This window comes from Trachinotus anak, unplaced genomic scaffold, assembly GCF_046630095.1.
Source record: "Trachinotus anak isolate AG129_WGS33_773 ecotype Australia unplaced genomic scaffold, CSIRO_AGI_Tana_v1 ptg000005l, whole genome shotgun sequence".
Classification (NCBI taxonomy): Eukaryota; Metazoa; Chordata; class Actinopteri; order Carangiformes; family Carangidae; genus Trachinotus; species Trachinotus anak.
The window spans coordinates 25,122,129-25,150,000 of record NW_027273856.1 but is presented as its reverse complement, the minus strand read 5'-3'; the positions used below and the strand labels follow the sequence as shown (position 1 = coordinate 25,150,000).

Here is a 27,872-nt window from a genome sequence, read left to right as displayed (position 1 = left end):
GCGTGAAGAGTCGGTATGGACAAGGGTGGGACAGTGAGCCCTGAGTTTCAGAACACTGCTGATGACCTGCATCACCTCAGAGGCGCTACACACAGGCCTGTTAGCCACATAGAGAAAGTGATTAAAAAAAATTAAACACACACCAATACGTAGCAATTTATTCATTAAATCTGCTATAATCAGTATTTTTTATATGAACGCTGGATCAAATGATTAGGTGTATGTGAAAGGTGTTACTCGTAGTGACAAATCCACAGTGAATTATCACCCAACTTTGCAGCTCTTCTTGGATCTATGGAGTTTAGCATCCTTGTTTTGGTTTTCTGGTCCACAGCTTTGCAGTTAGATTCAGTCTCACCACTGTCATAGCATTGTTTTCAGCCACAGCTGTTCTCAGTGAGGAAGCTCTAAAACCCCACTGTACACTAGCTACCCAGCCCCAAACAACACACAGACAAACCCATGTGACTGACTAGTTGGTGAACATAGTAGAGCATTTAGAAACCAAAGACCCCGATATTCCCTCATCAGGAAATGTGACTGCACATGATTACTAATGTTGCTCCATGTTTGCTGATGTGTAAAATGGCAACTGTTGGCTAACAAGTTCATCAAATCAACTTAAAAATTAATGATAACATGTTTTTACAGTTTAACTTCCCTGTCCAAAAGTTTTATGATGAAATGATGACTATTACATCACTAACTACTTGTTTGCTCAGTAAACTTTGTCTATCAGCAGTTTTGTGCTGGGCAGGTTGCTTACAGTGGCTTTATGTTTTCTATTACAGCTGCAAAGTGGGCTTTTTTGTGTGGTTTGGTTTGGTGTGGAATTTGCAGGCTGTACTGCTAAAAACAAAAAAACTAGAAAAGCACATAGATCTAGGAGCAACCCCTTAGCCATTACACATCATTTGACATTTTTCATATAAAAAAGCATTAATTAGTGAAGCTTTAAAAGAACTGCTCTAATTATATAAACATATAATTACTTCATGAAACTGGCAGTCTAGCTACAAAATGTTATAAGACCCTTTATAGCGAAGCACAAATAAACACTTTCTGCACATGGTCAGCTCAGCTCTGGCAGTACTCACTCATATGTAAGGGAGGTGACCTGGATGGCACCAGAGGAGGTGGTGATGACGTCCCTGCGCTGGCCAGCAGCGTTCCCTTGTTCATCTCTTGCCAGCAGGTCAAACACCTCATTGTTATACACTTCCATCACTGAAACCTCCACTGTGTGGCTCTCTGCAGGCTTCTCAGAGATCAGCCTGGGTCACATACACAGAAACATATACACAACATTGAACAGATAAAGAAAAGAAAGGGCAAACGTTCAAGACAATTTCAGTCTACTTTAGCTCTCAGTGCACATTATAATTAATAGACATTAATTCACATAAAATACCATGAACTATAGTATTTATCACTGACACTTCAAGGCAGGAGCAGAACACAAAAACATATTTTCTTCCTGAATTTAGCCATTACCTGCTGTAAATTTTATACAAAACAAATGAACGAACAGTCCATTCTCTCTCACCGAAACAGCTCAGCAGCAGCCTTGGGGATAATACCCTGCTGAGCGTCCTGCTGTGTCCTTGAGTGCTCGAGTAGTGGCTGAGATCCCATCATGGTGTGAGTCTTCCCACTGCCTGTCTGTCCATACGCCATGATACAAACATTGTAGCTGCAGGGCAGGGAAAGAAATGACATTCAATTAATGCTGAAGCCCTGCAGTCATATTATGCTGTTCAACATTTCATTGCGTTTGTCCTTCATTTGAAACCCCACAGTCAAGCAGGGTAGTGTTAAACAAAAACAGCGGAATGAATAAACTTGAATGACATCTTATTTGTTATAGTCCTGTCTATATTGTTTACACTAACCCATCCAGCAGAGATGTAAGGAGTGGCTTGACTTCCTCAAACACAGCATCCTGGGAATCCTCTGGCCCATGCACCCTGGAAGAAACAAAATCACCACAGTGACTTATTGCTAAAAAACTAAAAAGAAATCAGTCATGTACACTACATGATGTCAGTATTTTACCTCTCAAATTCAAACATCTTGTTTTGCACTGGCATCCCTGTCTTCAGGCAATTCACCATCACCGTATCCTGAAAACACAAATGAGGAATAACCAAAAAAGTGAGAACACTAGGGCAGGTTCACAGCAACCAGATCAAATCTGAGAGTCAATGAAACTCACATCACTGATTGCATACACCACTTCCTCTGATGAAGCAGGCCTAAGAGAAAAAGGACAACAATAAAATTGGATGATCCTAACTTTTCGAGGAAAGAACAACTGCTCTCACACCTCATTTTTTATACTGTATGTCCTGGTGTGGACACATAATGCTTTGTGTGTTTACCCACCCTGTTCCAGATGTCGAGAACTGGATGTGGTCAAAGGGTAGAACCGGTCGTACCCTGCAGTGAACTCTGATGTTACCTCTCAGCTCCTGTAGCAAAGCAAACAATGACAAAACTCAGACACAAGATTTGTCGCAGTTTTCATGTGTGTACAATCCATCATCCAAGGGGATAATAATTTACTTCTGGCCAATATGGCAATAAAACATCTGTCCTCACCACCAATGTGTTGTGAATTTCTTTCCTCCTCTGCCGCTCTGCCCTGCACCTCTCCTTCTCCTCCTCCAGAGAGTGCTCCAGAGCTGCCACATGAGCCTGCAAGTCTGAGTAGGGAGGGCAGAACATTAGTGGAAACTGCTTATAAAGATTTATATTTATATTAAAAATTTATTTATTTTCTTAAAATCGTGAACTGAGGTTAAAAAGGTTTTGCTTTTTTAATGTCATTAAGTCATCATTGTGCTCATTTTAAGAAAACAAACAAGATCAACACTGAAAAGCCTTAAACTTCCATGATTCATCAGACATTGTGAGCCACCAGTTCAAATTATATGGGAAATCTGGTGTAGTGCAGTATAAACTCAGACTGTTAAGTGGTCAAACAGTTTCGTGAATGAAAGTCTGTGTTACAATCAACTGCACAGCCACAGGCATCTGTTCTCTGGTGTAAATCTTTGAATTCAGGCCAAGTCTTTAATCCTGCAGCACACATGTACACACACCTGGCACCAAACACCTCCATTCACACAGACAGGACAAGCTGAGACATTCAAGATTAGGCTGGGTTGAACATAAATAGAACAGAATATGATTGACGACCAGGATTTTTTCCCCCTCTCCGTTTAAAGATTATTTGAAGCATTATATATTCCCAAAAAATCTTAATGGCAAAACAGCTCAAATATCTTTTCTCCATGTGGAATATAACTTTACTTCAAAGCCGTCAGAACAATAACTGGTTATGTGAATCTGTAGTTAATTTTTCCTTTTTATTTTTGTATGTTCTCAGCAAATTTAGTTTAATGAATGACACAAGGACATAAAAATATGGGTGCTGTTGCAACATCATAGCAATCATGTGATTAAAAACAGCTCCAGGATTTCTCTCTTGACCTGGGTTTAACATGATGATTGATTATTCTACCAATCAGATACCTATTGTTGATTTGTTGACTTGTCAAAGGTTTTGGAATTACGCATATTATATCCAATTTAGGATAGATTTTTCCTTTAATAACCTGACATACGGTTAACCAACCTATAACAGCCAGTGTATCTCTAAAAAAATAAAAATAAATGTTAAAAATAAATTAACAGCCTTACAAAAAATGACAACCCAGTGGGGTTGGTACTAACAGGAAAAAAAATATTTGGTGTGTAATTCAGGTAAGTGGGTAAACTTCTACATTCTTCCTTAACTCAGCTGACATCAACAATAAAAGGTCAAGAAAAACCATTTTGTTTGGAGCAGTTTGTGTTATGCACCGGACAGCATGAGCTCAGGCTTATGTGTGTCCAAGTATTTGACAAGATCAGTTTCCACCTATCGTCAGAGCTATGATGACCAGCTGACTTGCAAGACAGCACAACAGAACAGTCAACCTTGGACAACCTCGAAGGGAGGGGTCAGAGAAGAGGGGAGGAACAGTGTGAGAGGATTACCAGCACACACACCCCCGAATGGAGATATAGCCAGTACATAACCTGTAAGACACTTCAGAATGGAGAGAGACACACAGAGTAACCAGAAAAGAATGAGTGAGACTCTGTACAAACCTGTTTGTTTGTTTTAATTTTGGTAGATAACCACAAAGTTGCATTTCCTATCTTCAAACAACTGCCAAGATGATGCCAAATAGTTAATCTAAACCTCAGCTTCAAAACAGTCCATCAGAAACCTAAACTATCAATAATGTCAAAGATGCTACTTACTCTGAATCTCGTCTCCACGGTGACCATTTAGGGAGGAGCTGGCTTGCTCTACTTTCTCCAGAAGCTGCTTGCTCTGTTCCTCCAGCTCAGTGGCAAAACTCACATACACTGCAAACACCTCACTCAGGTCCTGCTTCACAGCCTGCCACAAACATACAGAGAGAACAAATGAAATGTGGGAGTCTACTCTTTATTGTATAAGTCTTTCTGTGTTTCCATTTAACCTGCTTATCTTGACCATCTATGCTATTTAGTAAAACAACTAAACCAAACAGACATAAAGACTACTCAAAACCTGCCCTGTGGATACACACACATATTCATCTCAGTTCATTTGTACCTGGACGGCAGACAGGAGTTTGCTGAGGGCTGACCGAGTTATATTCTGTGCATCCCTCTGATGCTGATAATGGTTCAGGGCCTTGGTTTCTTCTTCCTGGTCCCGACGTAGTTTCCCCAGACACTGAAAAAGATATGACATCAACATACTTATTCTGCACTGCTACGCCACTTCATTCTGACTTTACGTTGGATTTTAATGCAATACACAATTTTTGGCAGGCTGGTTTGCTTGTAAACTGTTAAGTGGTTAAGAACATAGAAACCAACAAACTGGTCTAATAGATGGTTTGGTCAAATGAGCCATATAACAAACAAAATGTTGAGAGATAGTAGGCAACAAGCCTTATCACAAAAACCTGCACAGTAGAAGCTCTGATGCTAAATAATCAATAGTTATTCAGCATCATAGCATCCTTTGTTCAGGGGCTAGTTATTCATTCAGCTAAAAATGCTGCACTGCAACTGAGTACATTGCTGCTCACCTAAATTGTTTTAAACTTCAACCTAGCTATGTTAATTTTTGAAATGTTTTTATTTTGAAATGCAAGAGTATGAAAAGCACATTATTGATGGCTTTGTTCAGTTTAATTAGTCCAACAAGTCATGTCAGTGAGACACCATGCACAGCACTGGAGTTAGTATTGGTAATTATTGTTTTTGCATACAGTTGTGCTTTCCCTGCTATATTTCAAACTGTCCACAGTAAGACAGGCCAATGGAACTCAATTAGACATATCATCATCTCAACATCCAAATTAGTGTGTGCTTTACTGTAAGCTCTGAGCACCTGAATGGACAGGTTATTTAGTGGATTATTATCATAATTTAACAGACATACACAGAACCTTCAATGAAGTGGTAAGGCCACTAAAAGCCTTATGCATCTTGGGAGAAATACAGTCAGCAGAGCAAGTAGGTAAAATTAGTCAACATCTGTTGTTTGCTAGTATCTTTGTCAGACAGTGTACCAACCATCTGCCCAATGCACTTAAAATGTTACACCCATACAGCACTGATGTCATCAAATTTTAATGTTGCACTGCTTCTGAACATATTCAAGTGAAATCATATTGCATCCATCCATCTGCCAGAGCTCTCAGCCAGGTGTAAAAGCCTGTTGAAATTAAGTCAAGTGCTGACAACACACACACACACACACACACACACACACACACTTTTGGCAGAAAAAGCCATTCAGGTAAAACAGTCATTCACTCAAAAGCCTTCTTAAGCAAGTCAGAAGGTCAAAGACTAAATATAACAGATACAGCTCATGCAGAACAGAATAGAATATTTAAGCCTGTAGTGTAAACGATGAATGGCAGAAATCTTCTTACCTCTGCAAGTCTTAAATGAAGAATAGCGTTCTCTGTCTCCAGCTCCAGTATCCGCTCTTCTTTACTCTGAAAACAAAAAATATATCTCAAGTGTGAATTAAAAATATCGTGTGTTCAATTACTGAATATAGCCTGAAGTCGCTATACCAATCCCCTAACACCAAAGACGTTCATTAAATTTAATTTAGCTGTAACTTACCCTCAGTTTGTGCTCCAGCAGATGTACCTGATGCGCAAATATTTGGTCTCGGTTAATAAAGAGAGGCATCTTTCCTAAAAGAAAAGAAGGTAGTAGAGAGAAGAGTCGGAAGCCTCGTCCCTTTCCTCCTCAGATGAACAAGTCGTGTCCTCTCATGTCAAATAATCCGATTAGGGACGATCAACAACAACTCTCTCAACTCTGCTCACCTGTCTGCGTGCGTCCACCAGCCTGAAAGACAAAAGAGACGCTCAGGCAAGCACACAGGGAACTTCTGACAGCAAAACACAGTCTAAAGGTCGCATAGTATTCATAATTCAAGGTGGCAATTCAGTTAGGCTGCCGTTGTCGAAAAACCGCGACTGTCTTGGTCTGTTAAGACTGATTAATTCACAATTTTCCATGTGAAACAGCCAGACAGTAATTTAAGTTGCAGCGGGAGGATGCAGGCTTTGCCCACAGGTGTTGTTAATTAACCATTAACTACCCACTTAACAGGCAGAGGGCAGCATAGCCTACGAGGAGTGAGGCGGCAAAGGGAAGAAGTAAACATTGCGAAGAAGAAAAACACTTCCGCACAGTCACAGTTTACATGCAGCCAGGTTGTCGCTCGTCGGTCCTGCCAGAAAATGGCTAAACTGAAAGACAAAAGACGAGAGAAAATCAGCGTCGCCACAGAGGTTAGACGTCTCTTTGCCTTTAGCTAGCTAGTAGCTCCTTAGCTAACGCTTGCCAAGAACTGTATGTAGTGTTTACTTCAGGTTCAGCTTGCACAAATGTCCACATTCATTCATTCATTCATTCGCTGTGCTGTCCGGCCGCTCTCCCGGCAAACGGTGTGTTTATCTCATCTATTAATAATCTTGTATCTAGTAATAATCTTGTGTCACCGTCTGTAAACACTGAATCCCAGATTGACCGTTTGGAGGAGAGGCGGGCACGTTGCCAGGACAACCTGGAGAGGGCGGAGTTCAGGAGCAGGAAGGAGAAGCTCTCTGAGAAGGAGAGGTGAGGATGATGATGATGATGATGATGATGATGATGGAGATTGTGACAGTTCAAAAAGACAAAGGAAATGTTTTTTTTTTTAAGTCAGTCCTAAAACAACAGCTTTTGACAGTTCTAAGCATTCCTCTTGTTCACACTGGCACTTGTGAGATCCCTCTCTAATGTGTTCTCTTGGTAAGTGATGGGGGCACAATCCACAGTCCTCATTTTGTGAAATAATTTATTTTGAAGTTTAGCTGAAGTTAAAGGTCCCATATTTTGCACTTTTCCGGCGTTTTTGATATCCATAAAAAGATAAGTCATGGAAGGAGGACAGTGGATTTTATCACCCGTCACTTACATTGAAATCACATTCAGAAGGGATCTTTTAGTGGTCGATATGAGCAGGAGGAATGATTAACAATCAAAAACTGATGTATGATGTTGTTTTAAGACAGACTTTAAAAATGGTGCACCTATCCTTTAGTCTCTATTTTTTGAAAATAAACACACAAATGACTTTCTCATTATGTGACTAATCCAAAGAGTAAAAGCCTCATAATTATGCAGTTTCGTCGTTGTCACATCCTCTCTACTCCACAGGCAGGAACTGGAAGATGAAATGGCAATCATGAATGAAAGGGTGCAAAAGCTAGGTGAGCCACTGTGCTTAAAATGCTTATCCATAACTTTAGAGCCCCCCTTTGCTCAAAGGGAGTTTTGCTGTATCAAGTAATACGTGCATCAGGTTCACCAATATCAATACTGATATCGATATGTTTTATTGTTGAAAGCAGCCATTATACTAACATAAAATTGAAAAGAAGTGTACCATGATTAATGAGGTGAATGCTGCATCTGAATATATTTTAATTATCACCAAATTACTTCCAGAACATGAGGCATTTCTTTGTATTAATTTCTGTTAAATACTTCACATGCAGGCTTATACACACTTTTTAATGGTAAATAACAAGTGCTCATTATGTGAATTCTCTCAACTAAAGAGCTGATCACTGTGCACATGCACATAGCACTGTTCACTGTAGTATTGATAGTCAAAACAAGACTTTGTATCTGTAGTTGGGATATTTTGGGGAATTGATCGGCTTACCCTAATTTGTTATTTCAGTTGGATGTGTGACCTTCACAGACACCAGACAGCTGTTTTCACTTTTGTCAGCTGAAGAAGTAAAGTTACTCTAGTTGATCAACAGAAAATTAACAGCAACAATTGTTAAAACTTGAATATTTGAATATTTTTTGTTTACGATAGCTGAATTTCTTGGAGTTTTGACCATATGTTGGCCCTAAAAACTACAGTTCAGTATGTGAACTTAAATAACTGCCAGGCAAACCAATAATAAAAATAATTAGCAGCAATAAAGTGTTGTATTCCAGTCCAGAACTTTATCAGATTTTATAAACAAGAATGTATATTTTACAGACTGCATGTACATGTTGGTTTTCAGCTCTGTATCACAATTTACACATTTAACATGAAGAACATTTAAAGCAGGAGGGAATCACATCGAATGTCATCTAAGTGCACTAACTTACGTATGAACAGTGATAGATCTGGGCCACTACATATTTAGCCTGCTATACCACCATACATCAGTAGAAGAGGCAGGTTTTGTATCTACCTGAGTTTTCATATTTGATGGAAGCTTGCTGCCACTACCACACATTAACGCCTGCACAATCTTGCTCTTCTTTTCTAGACAAGGAGCTGGAGACTTTAAGAGGAGAGAATCGGAAGAACATGCTACTGTCAGTTGCTCTGCTTGCTATTTGCGCTCTTTTCTACTATGTCTTTCTCTACAATGAAGAGGACTCATGATACCACACAGTATCTTAAAGGGACCTGCAGCTCAAAGAGCAACAACCTCCAGACCCATGAAAAAAGTGGAGGAGCCTTGTTGATGGAATACCTCAGTTCTGCCTGCAGATGGCATAATTTCATCTTTTTTTTCATCTCATCTGGTCATCAAACTGGTTTTATCCCTCACACCCCACCACGCACCCCACTACAGCTTCCACAATACTTAATTGAATACTTAATAATGGCCTGTACCTCCTTCTGCATTGAGTCAGTATAGCTGAATATGTGTTGGTTCTCTTTAGATTTTTTTGTTTTGTTTTGTTCTGTTTTTTTTATTTTTGTTTTTTTTTGTGTCACTTTTGAAAATGCACTTATTTTGCAAATTGTGATTCAAGCTGGAACCTGGTAGTATGATATTGTCACTTCTCAGCTTATGTGAATAGAAAAACAGCTGTTGGCTATTTCACCAGCATTTTTGACGCAGCTTGGATTGTTATACCAGGCTACCAGGTCACAATATTGTATATTCATCAGTGTGTGACTGTTGGTTATCCCATGATAATCCCAACCCACGTGCTGGACATCTGCACACTACTGCAGGTGACTAGGATTGTATCACCTGTAAACCATCACTTGTATTATATTGAGGTGAAGTAAGTGAGCACCTTTAGTCTTTTCCTCAGCTTGCATACAGTCACAGTTTTTATTTTCATCGCTGGGTTGAAGACTTTACTGTTACTGTTGTCACATAAATAACCAGTAAACTATCAAGTTTGCCTTGTGCCATAAATAATCCAATGTAATATTACTGTGTTTTATATAACATATTAGATAGACACTTGGTGCCAATCAAGACCACTTTTCAGTGACATATCAATAAATGTCCTCTAAGTAATAGTGCATGATGCACGTATCAGACAGTTAAATGGAAATGCTGCAGTGAGTAAATGATCCATTTGGTTTTATTTTTAATGTGAACTTTATGTTTTGTTGTTAAGGGATTTACACAGGACCTTAAGAATGTATATTTTGTTTTAATGACAGTAATGCAGCCATTCACCCGTTCATCTTGGAGATTGCATGACAATCTCTTTGGGTAGAATCACAATCCACGATCTTAATCACAATCTGCTTTCTGTTTCCACTCTGACTTTATTGTGAAAGTCTTTTCAACATAAAAACTCTATTCAAACTGTAAAATTCCATTCAAAATTCAAAATGTTCAGAACCTTTTCTACATTTTTGGTTGTATTCAACTTTGAAATCCCATTAATAGTTTTTACACAGTGACAGTTCAAGTGTCATGAATGGTTCTGGACTTTGTCAGACTTTTACATTAGTGTGTAAGTGGTGGAATATTCAGCTGGAGTGAGTGAAATCACACAGACTGGGGAGAAGCTGTTCAACTGGTCTGAAAATGTTTAATATTTAACTCGTCCTCATGGCCACAAAATTCACTCTACACGCATAATTTCTTGTCAGAACGTAGGCAAAATTTCATCTTCTTTCACACAATGTGACTACCAAAGCACAGCGACTTACAGAATACAGAGCGACAAGCCTCTGAGCGACAGGAGTACCATCCAACTGTCCCATTGGCTCGAAAGTTAACTGAATACAGAGGGTCGGGGAGAGGGGCATTTTTAAAAATCGCTGCACCTCCACATTTTTGACACCACAGACAAATGCTTTATATCATTGCGTTCAACAGAGTCTCCTCTCTCAGAAAATATAAAGTTTTAGGAGGTAATGTTAATTTGTGTAATTTTTGACTGACAAGCCAGAGTTTGGAGGTGTGTCTCACCATATTACCTCTTTTAACCAGGTGTAAATAAGCAGTGACCATCACTATGGAAACTATCAACTCCAGCTGGGCACACAAAAGCGATTCAGATCAGCTGATTAGACTTGCACACACATAAACACACGAACATACAAGCTACCTGGTACCAGTATACAAACAGCCCAGAGCACCAGTCATCAATAAATCATTCTAGTTTAGCTCCAGCTGCTGCAGTTTAGCTGTAAGGAAGTTACTAAAAAAAACTTTCAAACCTAATCTTATTCAGATTACTTACTACACATTCTCATTTTCCCTTAAAAACTTAATTGAAACTTTAAACAGGTCATAAATGTAAGAATTTTTACACATTAATTCAGCCCTTTCACAATCTTCATACATTTTTTTTAATCTCAGTTCAAGTTTCATGCACATTTCAGGCCATTCGCAAAGCAATGCAGTTTGAATTACACTGTAATCTTTGTGTGCATCTTTGTATCTGTGTGTCTGTGTGCCTACTGTATGTGTTTGCAAGTCTAATCCACTGATCTGAATCAGTTTTGCGTGCCCTTCTGTAGTTAATGGTTTCCATAGCGATGGTAACTTTTTAGTTACCATAGTTGTGAGACGCACCTCTAAAACTCTGTCTTGTCAGTCAAAAACGTCAACTCCTGTCATCTCAAGCTTTACATTTTCTGAGGAAGGAGACTCTGTTGAACACAGTGATTTGGGAGGTGCAGCAATTTAAGAAAAGCCTGTCTATCTGTTTTCCTATTTTCCTGTCTCAGTAAACATTAGAGACAATAGTAGTCCTAAAAATGGTGAAATAAAACTTTTTGAACCTGACAATACATAGTGGGATTGCTTTCACAGCAATACCATCTAATAATTGCTTGTGGCCCTCCCTCCTACACACACTATTATCACCAACACAGTACACATCACGCCCACGCACACTCATTCTCTCATCCCCAGATAAAACAAATGTAAACAAACCCATTATGCAACACTTCTGTGGGATTTAAATGCTGATTATGGACACTGAAGACATTTGAATATTAATTTGAGTGTTGCCTTTGATATTATTGCTCAATTAAAACTTCAAAGGTGAAAAGTAACAAATCCACAAATTGGTCTAAATATTTTGATAGGTGACAAAGTAATTTAATGCTTTTGTTTCAGTTATAGATTTGGCTATTACTCTTAAATGTAATATAAAACTAACAGTCCTTCTGCTTGAGTGTGTCCTCCTGCACTGTCAGATGCTGACCTTTTGTCCAGTTTTGCTTTTCATGACACAGTATGTCAGTGGCCTCAAGTCATGAAAGTACATGACTCACAAAAAAATTTGATTAAGTCTGTCTGAGCACCAAAATGCCAGACGTCACTTTGGATTCTTTTGGTTCTTAAGCAGGAGGATGTTTGAGCTCACCCACAGCAGGAGGAGGTTCAGTGTCTGCACTGAGGTCAGATGTGATTATGTAAGTTTTTCAGCAGTGGGTTATGTCTTCAGGTACCGAACCTTCCTTGCTACCCTTTTTGGTCCAGTGTACTTGAGTCAAATGAAAAAATTAGGTTTTTATATCAGATGCTTGGTCATTAATCAATTGAATTTCATATTTGTGTCATGTGTGGTACATGGCTAAATGTGTATATGCAGCACCAATGCATTATGTACATGTACATGTATGTGTACATGTGTGTTTATTGTATTATCTATTAGTGGTGGAAGAAGTCTTCAGATCTTCTGCTTTAGTAAAAATAGCAATATCACTATGCTAAATATACTAAAGCACTACATTTGAAACTTTACTTAAATAGAGAAATACTATCAGCAAAATGTACTTAAAGTATCACAAGTAAAAGTATGTGAAGTAGAATGGCCCTCATGTTATCACATATTATATTATTGCATTAATTATTATTGAGCATTTTACTCTTGTAGTTTGTCAAGGCAAAGGTAGAGTTTGGTAGTTAAATCTAAAACAAAATATTATTTTTTATAAGCTGATCATATGTTTCATGTAGAAAATCTTGCTAGCTTTCACATATATCAATGTCAGACATCAGATTTTCAATACATGATTATCATGGCCAAAAGAATTCACGATAACGATATTATCACGATATCTATAGAAAATTTGAAAAAAAAATCAAGTCAGTCAAATTCTCTTTGACTTTTACCTTATTTGTTGTATTTATTGTCTCTTTTTTGGCAAGTGAATTAGACTCAAATACAAGTGTATGGAGGTGAAGAGAGAGTAGCCATGTAACCATAACTGTACAAAAGCTTACAAAAAAAAAACACTTAATGGAGAGGCAACCAGATGACCTGGTAAACAACAGTTCCACAAAGCCTAACATCTGCCATCACAATATCATCAAGATTTCATTTTTTAAATAATATAGTTGTCTTCGATCATGGTAATTGCAACACCCATGGTCTCATTGACGGTAAAGTCCATAATTATTTAAAACTGTGACACATCATTGTCACTAAGTACATCTGTGGTGAATCACTCCTATCATCTTCTTTCTGCACTTTCAATAACTGTAAAAATATCTGAAGCTCATTCCAGAATGAGTGCCAGAATTAAAAACAGCTACTGGTAAGGAGTTAAGTCATCATGCCCAGACACTAATCTAAGTCATATTCTTGAGTCCTCAGGCTAGTCATGGCTGGATTTATCTGCTCCACACCTAATTTCTACATTAGTCATCATCGCTGCAGTCTGAGTTATTAAGAGAGTGAATCTCTTAATAAGTAAATAGGAGATGAGAGCGGAGAAGATGAGGGTAGGGTCAAGTATAAGGGGAAGATAGGAGAGCGAGGGGTGTAATTCATGGCGAGAGGGAGAGTTCATTTGTTACAGAAGTGGCTGTTAAGAACTGAGCTGTCAGGTTATGAAGGTTACACTACTCTGTACTGTCCTGACTGGAGCGGGAAGGCTCAGTGAATGTGTGGGAGAGGAGAGGAGCATCAGATAAGGTGAGCTAATGGAAAATAATGATGCCGAATGAAGGTGTTAGTCATGGAGAGCCAGGCCTGTAGAAGTATCAGACACTAAGTGAACTGGCTGCAGCCACATTCAGACAAAATAGACACTTTCAGCATCAGCAGTTTTATTTACCTTTTTAACTTTCTTATTATCTTGGAGGTCAAATTGACCTGTTTCAGCCAGGAAAGTATTAAAGACATTTCATTCATTGTTAAAGCAGAGCTGAGACAATGTTTTCAATTCAATTTAATCTGGTTTTAGAAAAGACTAATAAGGCCAAAAAGATTCAAAATGACGTCAAAATGTGTTTGATTTTTAATTGACCACTTCCTGCTGTGATTTCCTACAGTGTAAGAAACAATAAAGTTGTCATCTATATTATCTTTAAGGAGGATTCAGAAGGACCAGAGGTTATTTCACAGACAGAGGCAGATAGCAACCCCCTGTTGTCCATCCACCTGCAGAGCTGACAGGTCTCCTGGTATTGTGGTTAAACAAGTGTTGTAAATTCAGTTCATTTGCATCATGAAGCCTTATGATCTTCAAGGGCATTCATCAAGGTATAGAGACACACTGTTGCTGAATTTGAATGAATATGAATAGCAAAAATGTTTTTATAACCGTGAAGACATTGGACTCAATATTCTTGCTTGCAAATGAATCTGGGATTTGTAGTTCAGGGGTTAAGTGACCTTCCAAGGAGGAAATAGGAAATAATGAAATTTACTTTCAGTAAAAAAAACATTTTTGTTAGCATATTTTACATACATTTGATATTTATATATTCAGTTTAGAAATTTAACCGGGTCATGCGCAGTCATTTCCCATTCCTTAGATTTTCTCTCTGAGTCATTGTGGAAAAGAGCATAAGCACAAAGACATCTTGATCATTTTAAGTTGAACTGATAATGCAGTGCCTTGTTTACTTATTTACCTTGCATAAATTAATTTACAGCTGATACCCTTGAATTGTACATGTGGCAGTTTTTTTTTTGTGGTGTTCATGGGTTTTGGCGAGTTACTGTATGTATAGTAATTTTCCACATTTCATCAGGAATACTTTGTTTGTGCCTGAAACTTTTAAACCACTCAAAAATGCTCTTTTTATGTGTTGTTTTAATTTCTTATATCAACACAATTAGGTGGCGCAAGTACAAAGCTAGAACCTCAAACAGTGTGTTGCTGTTCACAGCACTTGAAAAATGTCCCTCAGCCACACTCACCACGTCACACCACGTTCTGAGAAGCCAGAGGGAGAGGAGTTTATGTCCCCTGTGCCAGGGAGGGTCTCTCTCTCTCTCTCTCTCACCCCCTTTCTCACTCTCTTTCTCCTAAACACACTGGCACACAGTTGTGCGCACACACACAGCATATACTGTACACAATACAGACATCATATAGAACAATCACACCTACCCACAATCTGGTAAGTTACCCGTGATGAATCATGGTAGCAGCCAGGCTACTAACAAGCACACTCATACAGTACAGTCCTGTGTCAACACATGCTCACACACACACACACTGTCTCTCTCTCTCTCACACACACACATACACACACACACACACACACACACACACACACACTGGTGTTTGAACAGGCCACAGCCAGAGGGACAAAGGCAAATGATGATAGGTTTTATTGCAAAGCAGATTTTATGCAGCTGATGTGGGCTTGTCTGTGCGTTTCCAAGAGATAAAGTGTGTGTTTGTGTCTGTGCTTCTGTGTGGATATGTGTGTGTTTGTGTATGTTAATCATGGTAAACCCCAGTGTCTAATAATCACTCTGTAGGCGGTTCCAAGGTTTTCCTTCAACACCATTGCGCTCTCCATGGGGAGTCAGATCAGAGGTGAATGCCACTATTGATCTCGTGGCCTCTGCCTTCTCTATCTCAAACATTCCTTTCATATGAATATGAAACGACAACCCAGGAGGGAAGCAAAAACCAGCAATTTATGTGATTACACAATCAATAACACCAAAGTATTTTCCATCAAGCTAATGGCTACTCAGTAATATTCATGTTCCTATTGAGAGCATTTGCTACACCACCGTAATTAATGTTATTAATGAGGGAATCATTGGACTGTGTACTTTGGTAATTGCCTGGAGAGCTGCTCAGGTCTGCACTGATCAAGCATTACATAATTCAAACACTGCTGCCAGCCCCTATTCAGTCTAATGGATGTAACATCAAAGTGAAAGTCTACAGGTGAATTTCAGTGTTGTTAATATTAACCTCTGCAACAATATAGAGTCCACTTAGCTGCTGAAAGCAGATGACTCAGAGTTTATAAAAATAAAGATGGTATTTTATAACTTTTTCTTTCTGAAATAAGAGTTTGTTATTGTTTGGATTTTCAAATATCAGATGTGCATAACTGGCACTGCTGATATGTAAATCACGCCACTGAAATCATCCTCTAGTAATGCCAACAGATACAAGAAAAATATATAAATAAAAATAAGTGTAAAAAGTCAAAAGTCTTTATTACCTCCACAGGTGGTTGGCTTCTATAACAGCTGTTACTTGTCTTGGGAAGGACTCAACACGCAGCATGTAACATCCCAAATGCTGCCACATCATCTTAAAAACTGATAACATGTCAATATTGTTGTGTTCACACTTTGTTTTCACTGCCTTGAAAAGTGTCCATAAAATCAGTTATTGCAGGTGTAAAATGAGATTGTTTTGCCAAGTATTGCTTCCAAGATCTAAGATAAATAATAGAGCCAAACTTTTCAGTCGACTTAAACAAGAAGCCTTTGAAATACCATCACAACTGGGTAGAAGATCATATGATATCATCGAAAGCTCCACAACAGATAAACCTTGACATTGATTGTCAACTTCATGGTAAAGTCACGGTGGAACTAGGGTTCATTTACATTTTTCCAATCAATGACGTCATGAAGTCGACGAGAGTCTCTTTTTCTGGTCACGGGCTTCAATAATCTATTAACTGGCTTTACCAAAAAAAGTAAGTAAAGTAAGTTGAAAAAATCTCTGACAGAAAAATTAAGCACACTAAACTTAAACTGAAACATACAGCTTCATCCTTTAAGTGCAACGATATGTCTAAAAATGACAGTGACTTCAATAATCCTCAGCAATGTACATTGGGAATGTGACATTTAATAAATTTAAGCTTCAAACACTATATACTGTGGCTTCTGCCACGACTAAACTACTGTGTACAAACAGGTGGTTGCCTGCTCTCTAGAGTGAACAAAAGCAACATCTGTTAAGGTGGAGAAAAAAACAAGGTGAACAAACATGTCCCGCTCTCACAGCGTGCAGTCCATTAGTGGTCTTCAGCATCCCTCACCTTTCCCCCACTTTGTGATCAGCGGTAAACTGCCTGAAGGTTTCATAGCTTCCAAACTGGAGATCATTACAGTTGATAGTCCACAAAAGGGGCAAGTGCAGTGACCCCTATTTTGCTGTTATGTGAGAACTATTGTTGAGACATGAGTGGGATCCAGCTGTCCAACATGGACAAAACAAGAGTTATATACACACAGTACATGTATAAAATAAATAAAAAAAATCCAGTTCAAGCCATCTTGAAAACAGCCCACCTGAAGCCCACACAACTGTAAACGACAAGGTGGGCGCAGCATCATTATCTAGTTCTGAGCCAAAGTCTAATCCAAAGATTTATGATGCATTGATAGATGTGAGCAAATGCCGTATAAAAGCAATTTCTTGTTACACCGAAAGAAACATACAGATTTCTTATTGATTTAACATGATATTTAATCAGGGATCAAGTGGAGCAAATGTTTAAAAAAAAAAAGCTTTCTCTTGCTATACGATTACTGTATTACAGAAAATACATTACCATATACGTCATATTTTCATACTAATCTTTATTAATTATAGTTTGGAGGCTTTTTATTGACAAAACATTCGACTGTATGTGTGAATATGTCCTGAGCAATTAATCCAATAATTAATTTCTATTCATTCTATGTTAAGTAATAACATCGGCAATGACATGGTCAGTATACACAGGTCATACAAAGTATTGAGTGGGAAAAACAGATTGTGAGAGTGGAAAAGTTAAAGGAAGCACACAAGAGAAAGCACAAAAAACACTGCCACTGTGGCCTTGGCTTCTGTAGCTGTTACATAAATGTCTACATTTCATTTTCCAATAGATTAAAAGTTGCGCCTGCTCTTTAACTGAAACACAAAGGGATCAAAAAGCACTTGAAGTGTGTTTTCATGCTCATGGTGGGTGTCATTCTATATACAAGAATCTGCTAAGATCTTTTTCGACTATTTATTACTAAATGTTACTTTATATTAGTTGATATGTAAAGATGTCACTTAATGCAATTGTAATAATTATCATTATTCTTAAACGAAGACACATCTATGGTGGTATTCTGATGTTACTTTGGAGCAGGAGTAACAGCCTGGCATGTAAAAGCTTTTACAAGGAGAAAATAGGTCTCTATGTATCCCATCACGCCTGCAGGTCTCCTGGTCTACAACAGTATCCTCGTCCCTGTGTGGCACTCTGATGCCCTCAACCACAACCTGTTTAAACAGCCTGGTGGATAAACTGCTGTGTTTGTGGCTGCGAGGTTCATTCGGTGTAGCTACCAGGGAGAGCTCTTCTTTTTCTGTCACACACACGTACACGTGCCTGCAGCTGCTTTACACCCCAATCATAATTGTAGATGCTAATGAGACAAGTGGAGATAAGGCAACAGTCTAAACAACCTTTTTCATTTCCTATGCATCATATCTTATCAATGCAACCATATACCAAGGCAAATATGGAGTTACATAGTTAATTGCAAGATGAAAAAATGCTCATTTGATTTCTGCAGCATTAATAGTTGGGCGTATATTAGATTACATTTCCCCTGCTCATCCTGAAGGGGAGGCAATCAAAGCTGCTAAACACATTTGACTGCATGGCACATGTTTTCACATGTTTGTGGTATTTCCCTTTATCTGTCTGTCTCGCTCACCCTCTCTTTTTCTCTGTCTCTCTCTCTCTGTCTCTCACACACACACGCACGCACGCACGCACGCACGCACGCACGCACGCACGCACGCACGCACTAAGCAAACAGGATTCAAATGTGTCTGCGTGTAAATTAAGCTATTTTCCGGGGCAAAGTACTCGCTTTCTCAAGGTGCCATTAGTCTCTTCAAACAGACCCACCTGCGCTCCGCAGGAAGAGGCTGGAACGAGGTGAAGAGGATGTAAAAAAACAAAAAAAACAAAAACAAGTCAGGTGCAACACAAGGACCCTGTCAAAGAAACGTGCAACAGTAAAGACACGTGATGGAGCCACAGCTGGATTTTCATCCCTTTATTCCTCATGTAGAAAATGTACATCAAAGACAATACGATACAAAATAGAAAAATGGCACACGTTACTCACAGGTTCAAACGTTTAAACACAATAAGGGCTATACAATACTGCTTTGGCATTTCAAAAAACATTGAATAAAGTGCAAGATTTTCCATTCCTTTTCTCATTTAAGTACATTCACAAGTTTGTTTTTGTCTTTTTCACAGAAGTTTCTTGTTCACAGCATTTCCAAAATCGCATCCTCACTTGTGTTGAGAAATAGTAAAGTGCAGATACAGTATGCATGAGAGACACGATTCTAGCATCACACCCCCCTTTTGTGTTTGTAAAGCATTCACTGTCAACTGTAAGCAGATTGTCGATGGTCACGGGATGGTTTGTCTTTTTGCTCTCTTTTTCACACACTGACACACACACACACACACACACACACACACATACACACAAAGAGCCCTAGCACCTTTTTAGACCTCACTTGGTGACCTTGACCGGTAGGCCCCATTGGCCTGAAAGCAGCCACAGAGAAGCATGTAAATAGAGCGCTGGATCTCTGCATTTCTGTAGGCGTAGATGATGGGGTTGATCATGGAGTTGTAGGTGGCTGGCAGCAGTGTAGCATAGGTGTACACTGATGGATACTCCCTCTCGCCTACCAGACAGTAGATGGCGAAGGGCAGCCAGCTGGCACCAAATGTCCCCAGGATGATCGCAAGAGTGGAGACACCCTTCTTAGTGGCAACATAATGCGAAGTGGCAAAAAAGTGCTGCTGGAGGGCGATCTGGTGGGCGTGGCGGCACACGATCTTGCAGATCTTGAAGTAGAGAGTGAGCATGAGCACAAAGATGGCGAAGAAGGAGGTGGCCAGGAGTGTGAGGTTGCTCCGGGTCAAAGGGCGGACGATGCTGCAGGAGGCCGGCTCATCCAAGCAGTTCCAGCCCAGCACTGGCAGCAAGCCCAGGAACAGAGACACCCCCCAGGTCCCCACTAACATCAGGTGAACGTACTGCAGCGTCTTCTCTGAGAAGTAAGTCAGGGCATTGTAGAGGGAGAAGTAACGGTCCACTGTTATGGCCAAGAGGCTGCTGATGGAGGCAGTGAAGGAGGCCACCAGGAAACCTACAGTGATAAGGCTAATAGTCTCAGAAGAGATCACATACTGAAACACAAAGTTCAGGATTAATCCCATGCCAGCCAGCAGGTCTGCTGTAGCCAGGCTCCCAATCAGCACGAACATGGGAGTCCTTAGTGTTGGCGTGTAGAAGATGATGGCTACCACTATGGCGTTTTCACAGGCAATGACAGTGCCTGACATGCAGAGCATAATGTCCCAGGGGTTGATGGGGAAATTTAACGGGGCAGTGGAGAACTCCAGGCTGCCGTTGCGCTCTGGAGATTCAGCCTCCATCCATGGGAAAGCTTCTCCAGCCACAGGAGTTGCAAAGGAGTCATTCACCACCACCGATTCATTCATATCTCCGCTCTGTTGTCCCTTTGTCCTGCAGGCAGAGAAAAAACAAGTAGATTGGATTGTTAATGACAATATGAAGGAAAATTCTCTTTTGATTTGTCTTATTTTAAGGAGATCAAAAGTCAGTGTTGTTGCATGACAGCACCAGTGGAGCTGCTCATGTTTCAATGTCTTGCCTAATGACATTTGTGTAGAGTGTGTCCTTGCCACTGCTGACCACTGAAGATTAAACTGACCAGCTAAATTAAGGAAGTCAACTTACTCGCTGAAATGTACAAGAGCCAAACACAAAATTTCACACAAGACAAAAGCAATTTATCAATCCCTATAAAACTGGGTACTTTAAATGAGAACAAAACATTCATAGGCTCATCCTGGATTCATTTGTAGAGAATCTGTTGCAAGATTCATGCAAAAGTCACAAAGAAAATCTCCCTTAAAACAGTTTTTTGTCATTCTTACAGTGTGCACTATACAGCCCAGTTTTAATTTGTGAGTTTGAGTTGAACAACAGAAAAAACATACTGAAGTGATGACATCAGCTACAAATCCTGGAGTTGCTCCACAGTAAGTAAAAACTGACACAACTCCTAGGACACATTTTCTGATCATACTTCACAAACAAAAGCCCTACATTCAACCAAAACTCATTTAGATGGACTATCTAAAAAAAAAAAAACTTTCTGTGTCAACAGACTTTTAATGCTTAGAAGTTGTCCCCATCGTGCAGCAGCTGCAGCAGCGAATAGCCTAGGAGCTGTCTGTGGTGCTGAAATCACAAACTAAACATCATTCATATCATTGGTTTCCTGGTCTTATTTCTTTGATAAATTACTTTAATACTTTTAGAAGGACCTACAGGGTGAATGTGGTGCTTAATAACTATATACTCATAATAATTTTGTTACACTAAGTGATGCATAAGTGCATCTGATTCCTCTAAATCAGATCTTAGGCTTATTTCAATATCATTACGAGGAGCTCATTCTCATAACTATCACTCTGATATTTTGGAGTGGAGTGTATAAAAATATATACGGCCGACATAAATAATAATAATAATAATGATTATTATTACTATTATTATTATTATTATTATTATTATTATAATTATTACTTTTATAATTGCATTGCACTATCCAGAGCGGGAGTTTGTTGAATCTAAGATACCTACCTCCGTGACAAAACGGTATGAGCTGAGGTTTGCGCTGAAATCAGAGCCCGTCGCCCGAAGACAAAATGTAAAAAAACAAAACAAAAAGGACGCAGCGATTGTCCCCTTCTTGTCGCTCCTGTGGACCCTCTGCAGTGAAGCCCCTGATTTGGTTGTGCTTCCCACGCATGGGACAGACACTCAGGGCAGGGGTGGTGTGAAGCATTGGCTGGTGTTCAGCTCGGTGAGGGAGGTGAATGTGAGGAGGAGGACGAGGAGGACGAGAGGGAACCGGCCGAGGACATGTGAGGAGAGCTTTAAACCTGAGTGACGTCATGGCCGAGAGAGAGAGAGAGAGAGAGAGAGACTTGATGCCAGGCTGTCTCTCTCTCCCTCTGGCAACAGCGCTCTTTCACAAATGAAAATAAAAGTACAGGTTCTTGCAGGCTCCTCTCGCCTCTGCTGTGTGAGGAGTTTTGACTCCAGGCAAACCCTTGAGGAACTGGTGAAAAAGGCCAACACACAAGAAAGGGACACTTACACATCAAATCACTTTTGTCATTCCCTAAGAAAATTGGTAACACTTCATCGTAAACACATAAAATGGTTTATAACATAGTATGATGTAGATATTTATATATGATGTACATCTGAAGTGCTGAATAAGGGGCGTGTTATCAGTGAATGTTTCATTTCATGTCCATATGCTGTAGAATAATCCCATAAAGGCCATGAAAGCCTAGTATATCCCAAAGTTTAACAATGAATAGGTGGGGCGAGTCAACTTTTAAACAACTGCTAATTTCATTTCATTTCTGTGGTTTAAGTGAAGAATCTGTGAAAAGTATTGATCATCAGCTTCAATACAAAAAAAAAAAAAATAGTGCAACTATCAGATCTAACATAGGTATCATGAATATGCACACACCCAAGCTGTACTTATAGTCTTCTCTCTTATCTTAAATTATTCCTATGAATTCTATCATTTAAAAGGTGCAGCGTATCCTAGAGTTTCACTGAATAGATGGGATGAGTCAACTTGTGTCGGACGCCTACTAAATCCATCTAATCTCAAGAGAGTGCTCTGAGTGGAAAGTGCCTGATGATGATGCTGTTTCATGCTGGTTTTTTTTTCATACTGACAGGTGTAAAATTATTAAGTGCTTAAACATTGTATTTATCTGTGTAAAGAGCCTTGAAAAATCTTCATCTATTTTGGTGTCTGTTGCTATAGCAACCCTTACTGGCATAGTTCAGTGGAATTTAGTTTAAGTGACATTGTTATGTCCACCATAAGTCAGATCTGTGACAAACATCCTGTATCAGTACTCTCCGATGCCTGGTCAAAATTTCAAAATTATGACCCGATAGCTTCTCTCCAGTTAGTGAGAATTGGCAAATGTTAGCATGTTAAGACAATTAACTACAGTGGTAAACATGGTAAATGTTATAAGCTAGACAGTTAATGTCAATTTTTAGTTAATGTCATTGTGAGCATGTTAGCATGCTGATGTAACCATTCTGGTCAAAGCACCACTGTGCCTAAAGCACCACAGAGCTGCTGCGGCTGTAGACTCTTAAACTTGTTTACTGTCACAGAATTATTCAGGTGAACCAGACTAGTCTTAATCTTCTCACCCTAACCCTGACTAGTCTTGACCTATGATTAGTTTACTGTTAATCATGCTACCTTTGATGTTTTATTTTTCATTCATTTCATTCATTTTTCTCTGGTCTATTTAATTGTTAAATTATAGAACGCTGTTAGCATATTGTGAAGCTTTCTTGTTAGCATATACAGTATTATAATATCATTAGTGTTAATTTTGTTCATTATATCACAACTTTTTTACTTTAGTTTGTGACAGCATACTGTGGGCAAACAATTATGAGTTGAGCTTGTATTGATCAAATGTGGTAGTAATTATTGACTGGTGTCAAATACTGCTGTAATATACAGGGTGCCCATTTAGGTCTAAGAGATGGTCTATACAAAAAGAAAGGCTAACAAACTAATATGCTCTGGGAGAAGGTTGGCTTCACAGTCCTATACATTGTGAAATAACCTGATCTAAGTGTGGAGATGGTAGCCTTATCACTTCGGAAGTTGATTTCCTGTCTGCAGAAACAGATCCAGCTCAGTCTGATCAGTCTCTAAACACTGTGTGTTCTGTGTACCTGCAACATGTTACAGTATCTTAGACACACACCATGGCTCACCAGACTGACACCCGTGATTCAGTATGTTGAGTAAATGATGTTCATCTGGGAACAGACGTGTTATACCCAATAGGTACCGATAGTACAACTGTTTCTCTTGACAGCTTTTGTGAAAATCATCAATTCTTTTCCTCTGTTTGAAACATTTTGGATCTCTTTTCTCATTTTCCTTACATATATTTACTCACCTTTACCTCCTTTTCTGAATATTTCATGTGTTTCAGCAGCCTACAATTAGTCTACAATTAGCCCCGATAAACTTGATGTGATATAACACAATGAATGTGAAGCTCAAATGTAGAATAATACTTCGATTCAAACATGTGTATGGTTCAACTACTCAGTATTGTCTTATGTGTTTAGACCTCGGTTAGTCAATAAAATCTCAACCTTTTTTTCCTTCTTCCCTTTCCAGTTATTTCTAAAACAGAGCCATCTAACTTTATAGAATATAAAATTTATGATGGCCAAAAATGTTGTGTCTTACAGTTCAATAATTAAATGTCATATAACAATGGATGAAATGTGGGGAGACAGATAAAAAAGCAGCATAGCAATATGGTAACCAGTTTTGGTTTCCAGGCAACAGCTGGTGGGCCACCTTTTGTTAGTGGACCAGGATCTGGAGAGGGGGTTGTCTTCATTCATAAGCTAAGCGGTCACATGAAGTGCCTAGTGACTCATTTCAAAGACCTAGGCTGATACCCAGCAAACACACAGGACTAAAAATACACCTCAAAATCATTTTTGATTGTTTTCTATGATGGACTAAAGTAAACTAATTGCATCTTCATCAAAATAGAGGCACTGCAATGCTGGCACCACACACAAACATTTAGTCTGTGTTCTATTTTGTGAGGATTACCAAGAACAGATGCCCAAAAATATCAGTGACTAGATGCATTTATTCTTCCATATCCATGTTTGCTGAGAGGCTTCAGTGTAATGAGACACCTGCCATCAGGAACATAAAAACATGAGAAAAAGAGGGCCGTATAAAAGACCTCTTTTCCCTTCAAAACAGCCCCTTTCGGGAAACAAGCCCTAACTGTCTACAGTCCTCCTGTCCGCAAACACAGACAGCAGTGCTCTCATTTTCAAAAGTGCACACATGCTCCCATGTGCTTGTACACAAACAGACAAGCTCTGTGACTCACCTTTCAATGTGAGAATACCCTTTTACAGATATTTACTCAGGAAAAACTGAGCATGTCCGCGATTAAACCGAGGAAAGGTTATTAACAACAGAGCTGTGACAAAGGAAATTTGAATAATGAAAGACAAGACAAAGTACGGACGATGGATAGACTTTAGATGAGAACTCACAGGTGTGCAGCTGCAGTTTACATCCATGTCTGTCCAGGCTTATAATATGAGTAGACTTTGAAAGAATTCAATAAAAGGTATAAAGTGTATTTGTTAATTTGCAATATAGGAATATATAAATAAAATGATTTTGACTTGACTTTGTTAAGCTTTGTTAGGCTTGTCCTGCTGTGTGTCTACTGTATTAGTGTGTAGGTTCATGCAGAGAAACAAAAAACAAATTCCTTTTCCTTTATTGGCATGAGTGTATAAATATGGTCACAATCTCCCTTCTGTTCCTGAGCTACAGCATTGAATAATGGTGTTTTTGCAGTGCATTATGATGTCACAGTTAAGTTGACCTTTGACCTTTTGGATATAAAAAATCATCACTTTATCATTTTTCCTGTATTTGTTAAATATTGATATAATTACTGTATGAATTCTTGAGTTATAGCCAAAAACATGTTTTGTGTGGTCACAGTGACCTTGACCCTTGACCTCTGACCACCAAATTCTAGTCAGTTCATCCTTGAAGTGAAGTGAACTTTTGTGCCAAATTTGAATAAAATTCAGATGAGGAAGTAGGAGGGAAGGCTTTGGTAGAAAATGGAGTGAGACACCTAAACGGAGACAGATTTACTGTGAAGACATAACAAGTCAATTTACTCACTGACTTGACCTGCTTCTTCCAAGAGGACACTTTTCACACACTATCGCTCCTGGAAAACAAGATGAGCAGACCACTCACAAAAGGAGTCATGAAAAACATAATCTGATAATTGTGTCTGACCCACTATACCATACCAGCCTTACTACAGATGTCATCATGACCTCAATTTTATGATAATTGCACCTGCTAAAAACTTGCTAATGGCCCAAACCAAATGGGTTTTGAACACTGTGTTAAGAAAATTAAGCACTGGCTGTAAACACAGGTGGCGGTTCATTAATACACATTAAAATAAAAAAACAATTTTGGCTTTGATACATCACTGATAAAGCTTTGGAATCAGACCCACAAAAGTGATTCTCTCGTCTGATCAAGCTTGTTTTTGTTTTTTGTATACCTGCCGGGCCACCACTGAGGACACTGTGCTCATGTCTTCAGTATTGTTCCTGGGAATTTGAATTTGATTTTAATAACCTGAAGAGCAGTTCATGTTCTACAATTATAGTTACAAATTAAACAGAGTTTTTTTTAAGGCAGAGCCGGATATTTTTAGAGACAACATCTTTAAATGTGACTGCTTTTAGAAATAATGGTAAATCAAAAGAAAATGAAGTAATTTAGTGTTTGTCCTCCCCATTTATATTCCCAGCAGTATATTTAGATCTTCATGTAGGGAGATAAAATGTAAGTATAACAGTGGGTTCAACTTTTTTTTTATTATATCTTAGAGTCTGAGATTTAAATATAAGTTATTCCAGGGACCTAAACTCCTGAATACATAATAAATCACAACAATGTCTACATTAGACTACAATTAGTAGAGGCAGACACGTTAAATGGGCATATAACCTCCAGAAATCATCTCCATCACAAACACACACTTAAATGAATAAATATAAACTGAATGCCTAGTGAAACGTTTCTTAGGTGGTTGGGGTTCGTGCTGGGGGAATTTGGACCCAGTGTTTCTAGAATTCAAGCTACGGCTTTGTGTACCAGTGGCCCTTCTATACTTTTAGTTGTTTGTTGTTTAAGCCTTAAAAAGCTGATCCCAGTGCAGTCAGTTTCCATGCCAAATAAAAAGGAACAAAATAGCACTAGAAGACAGGCCTTATTTTTGGTTATGTGACTTGGTAAGGAGTTACCAAGAAAACCTGTAGCGTGATGGCATACCAATACAGCAGAAACAATAGAGAAAGCAATTGTCCGTGTACATGGCATGGGCAGTGTAGGGGCTCTCAGGGACTAGAGTCCTAATACATTAAAGATTCATGGCACAAATTCTATTAACTCCAAACAAAATCCCCTCTGAGAAAACCACTTGAGTCACCTGAATGGCTTTCTTTACTTTAGGTGACACGTGTCATTACCAGATATCTGTAGAGCACTCTTAACACCCCCCAGCACTCCAATTATAATGACTGCACCACAGGATGGACAACACATTCTCTCTTCTCCTTTTCATTTGGTTTTAAATACAGTGAAAACATTATTTTTCTTTAATTCCCCTGCCATCACATCACATGCTGAAGCACCCATCCCCTGCTCCCCGCCCTCCTCAGGCTCACGAGGCACTGATGCATAGACCAGTGGCCAGTCAGTGCGCCGACTGAACGTGTATGTGTATGGCAGGAAAGGCAGTCTTCATCACATTCACATTTTCTGACACTTGTGGATAAAACCTGAGCACTAAAGAGTGTGAAAGAGGAGAGAGGAAAGAGAAAGTGTGATAGACAGAGGGAAAGTGAACAGGGCGCATAATGGGTGAAAAAGGACTGAGAGAAAGAGGAACTGACAGTAGAGGAGAGATGGGAGAGATGAAAAACAATTACAGAGGCCAGATTCAATTTTTGCATGCACAAAAGAGCGAAGAGCCACAAAGCTCAGACAAAGAAGTAGAAAAGCAACAATCAAACCTCTCACACCA

General features: G+C 39.1%; 3 protein-coding genes across 7 annotated transcripts in view; 1 reads left to right on the top strand and 2 right to left on the bottom strand.

Moving 5' to 3' along the window:
* The window catches only part of kif25 (kinesin family member 25), a 17,039-nt gene extending 9,940 nt beyond the window's left edge, over positions 1-7,099 (bottom strand). The window contains exons 1-15 of one of the 5 annotated variants that reach the window (XM_071479287.1): positions 6,967-7,099; positions 6,772-6,825; positions 6,402-6,423; positions 6,193-6,266; positions 5,994-6,059; positions 4,655-4,777; positions 4,315-4,456; positions 2,602-2,705; positions 2,386-2,471; positions 2,216-2,255; positions 2,056-2,123; positions 1,893-1,967; positions 1,547-1,693; positions 1,098-1,274; positions 1-97 (exon numbers count right to left, since the gene is read on the bottom strand). The exon at positions 1-97 is cut by the window's left edge and continues 58 nt beyond it. In XM_071479287.1, the coding sequence (XP_071335388.1) occupies positions 1-97; positions 1,098-1,274; positions 1,547-1,693; positions 1,893-1,967; positions 2,056-2,123; positions 2,216-2,255; positions 2,386-2,471; positions 2,602-2,705; positions 4,315-4,456; positions 4,655-4,777; positions 5,994-6,059; positions 6,193-6,261 (1,194 nt within the window). In that variant the 5' untranslated portion in view covers positions 6,262-6,266; positions 6,402-6,423; positions 6,772-6,825; positions 6,967-7,099. The other 4 variants (XM_071479286.1, XM_071479288.1, XM_071479284.1 and 1 more) reach the window with 4 other exon arrangements.
* On the top strand, positions 6,687-10,294 carry ccdc167 (coiled-coil domain containing 167). The gene is made up of 4 exons (XM_071479289.1): positions 6,687-6,872; positions 7,106-7,200; positions 7,783-7,835; positions 8,904-10,294. Exons 1-4 carry the CDS (start codon positions 6,822-6,824, stop codon positions 9,020-9,022), a joined length of 318 nt encoding a protein of 105 aa, XP_071335390.1. The 5' UTR covers positions 6,687-6,821; the 3' UTR covers positions 9,023-10,294.
* An 8,832-nt stretch (positions 10,295-19,126) lies between these two features.
* Positions 19,127-22,056, bottom strand: gpr6 (G protein-coupled receptor 6). The gene is made up of 2 exons (XM_071477560.1): positions 21,769-22,056; positions 19,127-20,622 (listed from the first exon to the last, which is right to left on the bottom strand). The coding sequence occupies exon 2, from the start codon at positions 20,595-20,597 to the stop codon at positions 19,590-19,592; it is 1,008 nt and encodes a 335-aa protein (XP_071333661.1). The 5' UTR covers positions 20,598-20,622; positions 21,769-22,056; the 3' UTR covers positions 19,127-19,589.
* Positions 22,057-27,872: the final 5,816 nt, after the last annotated feature.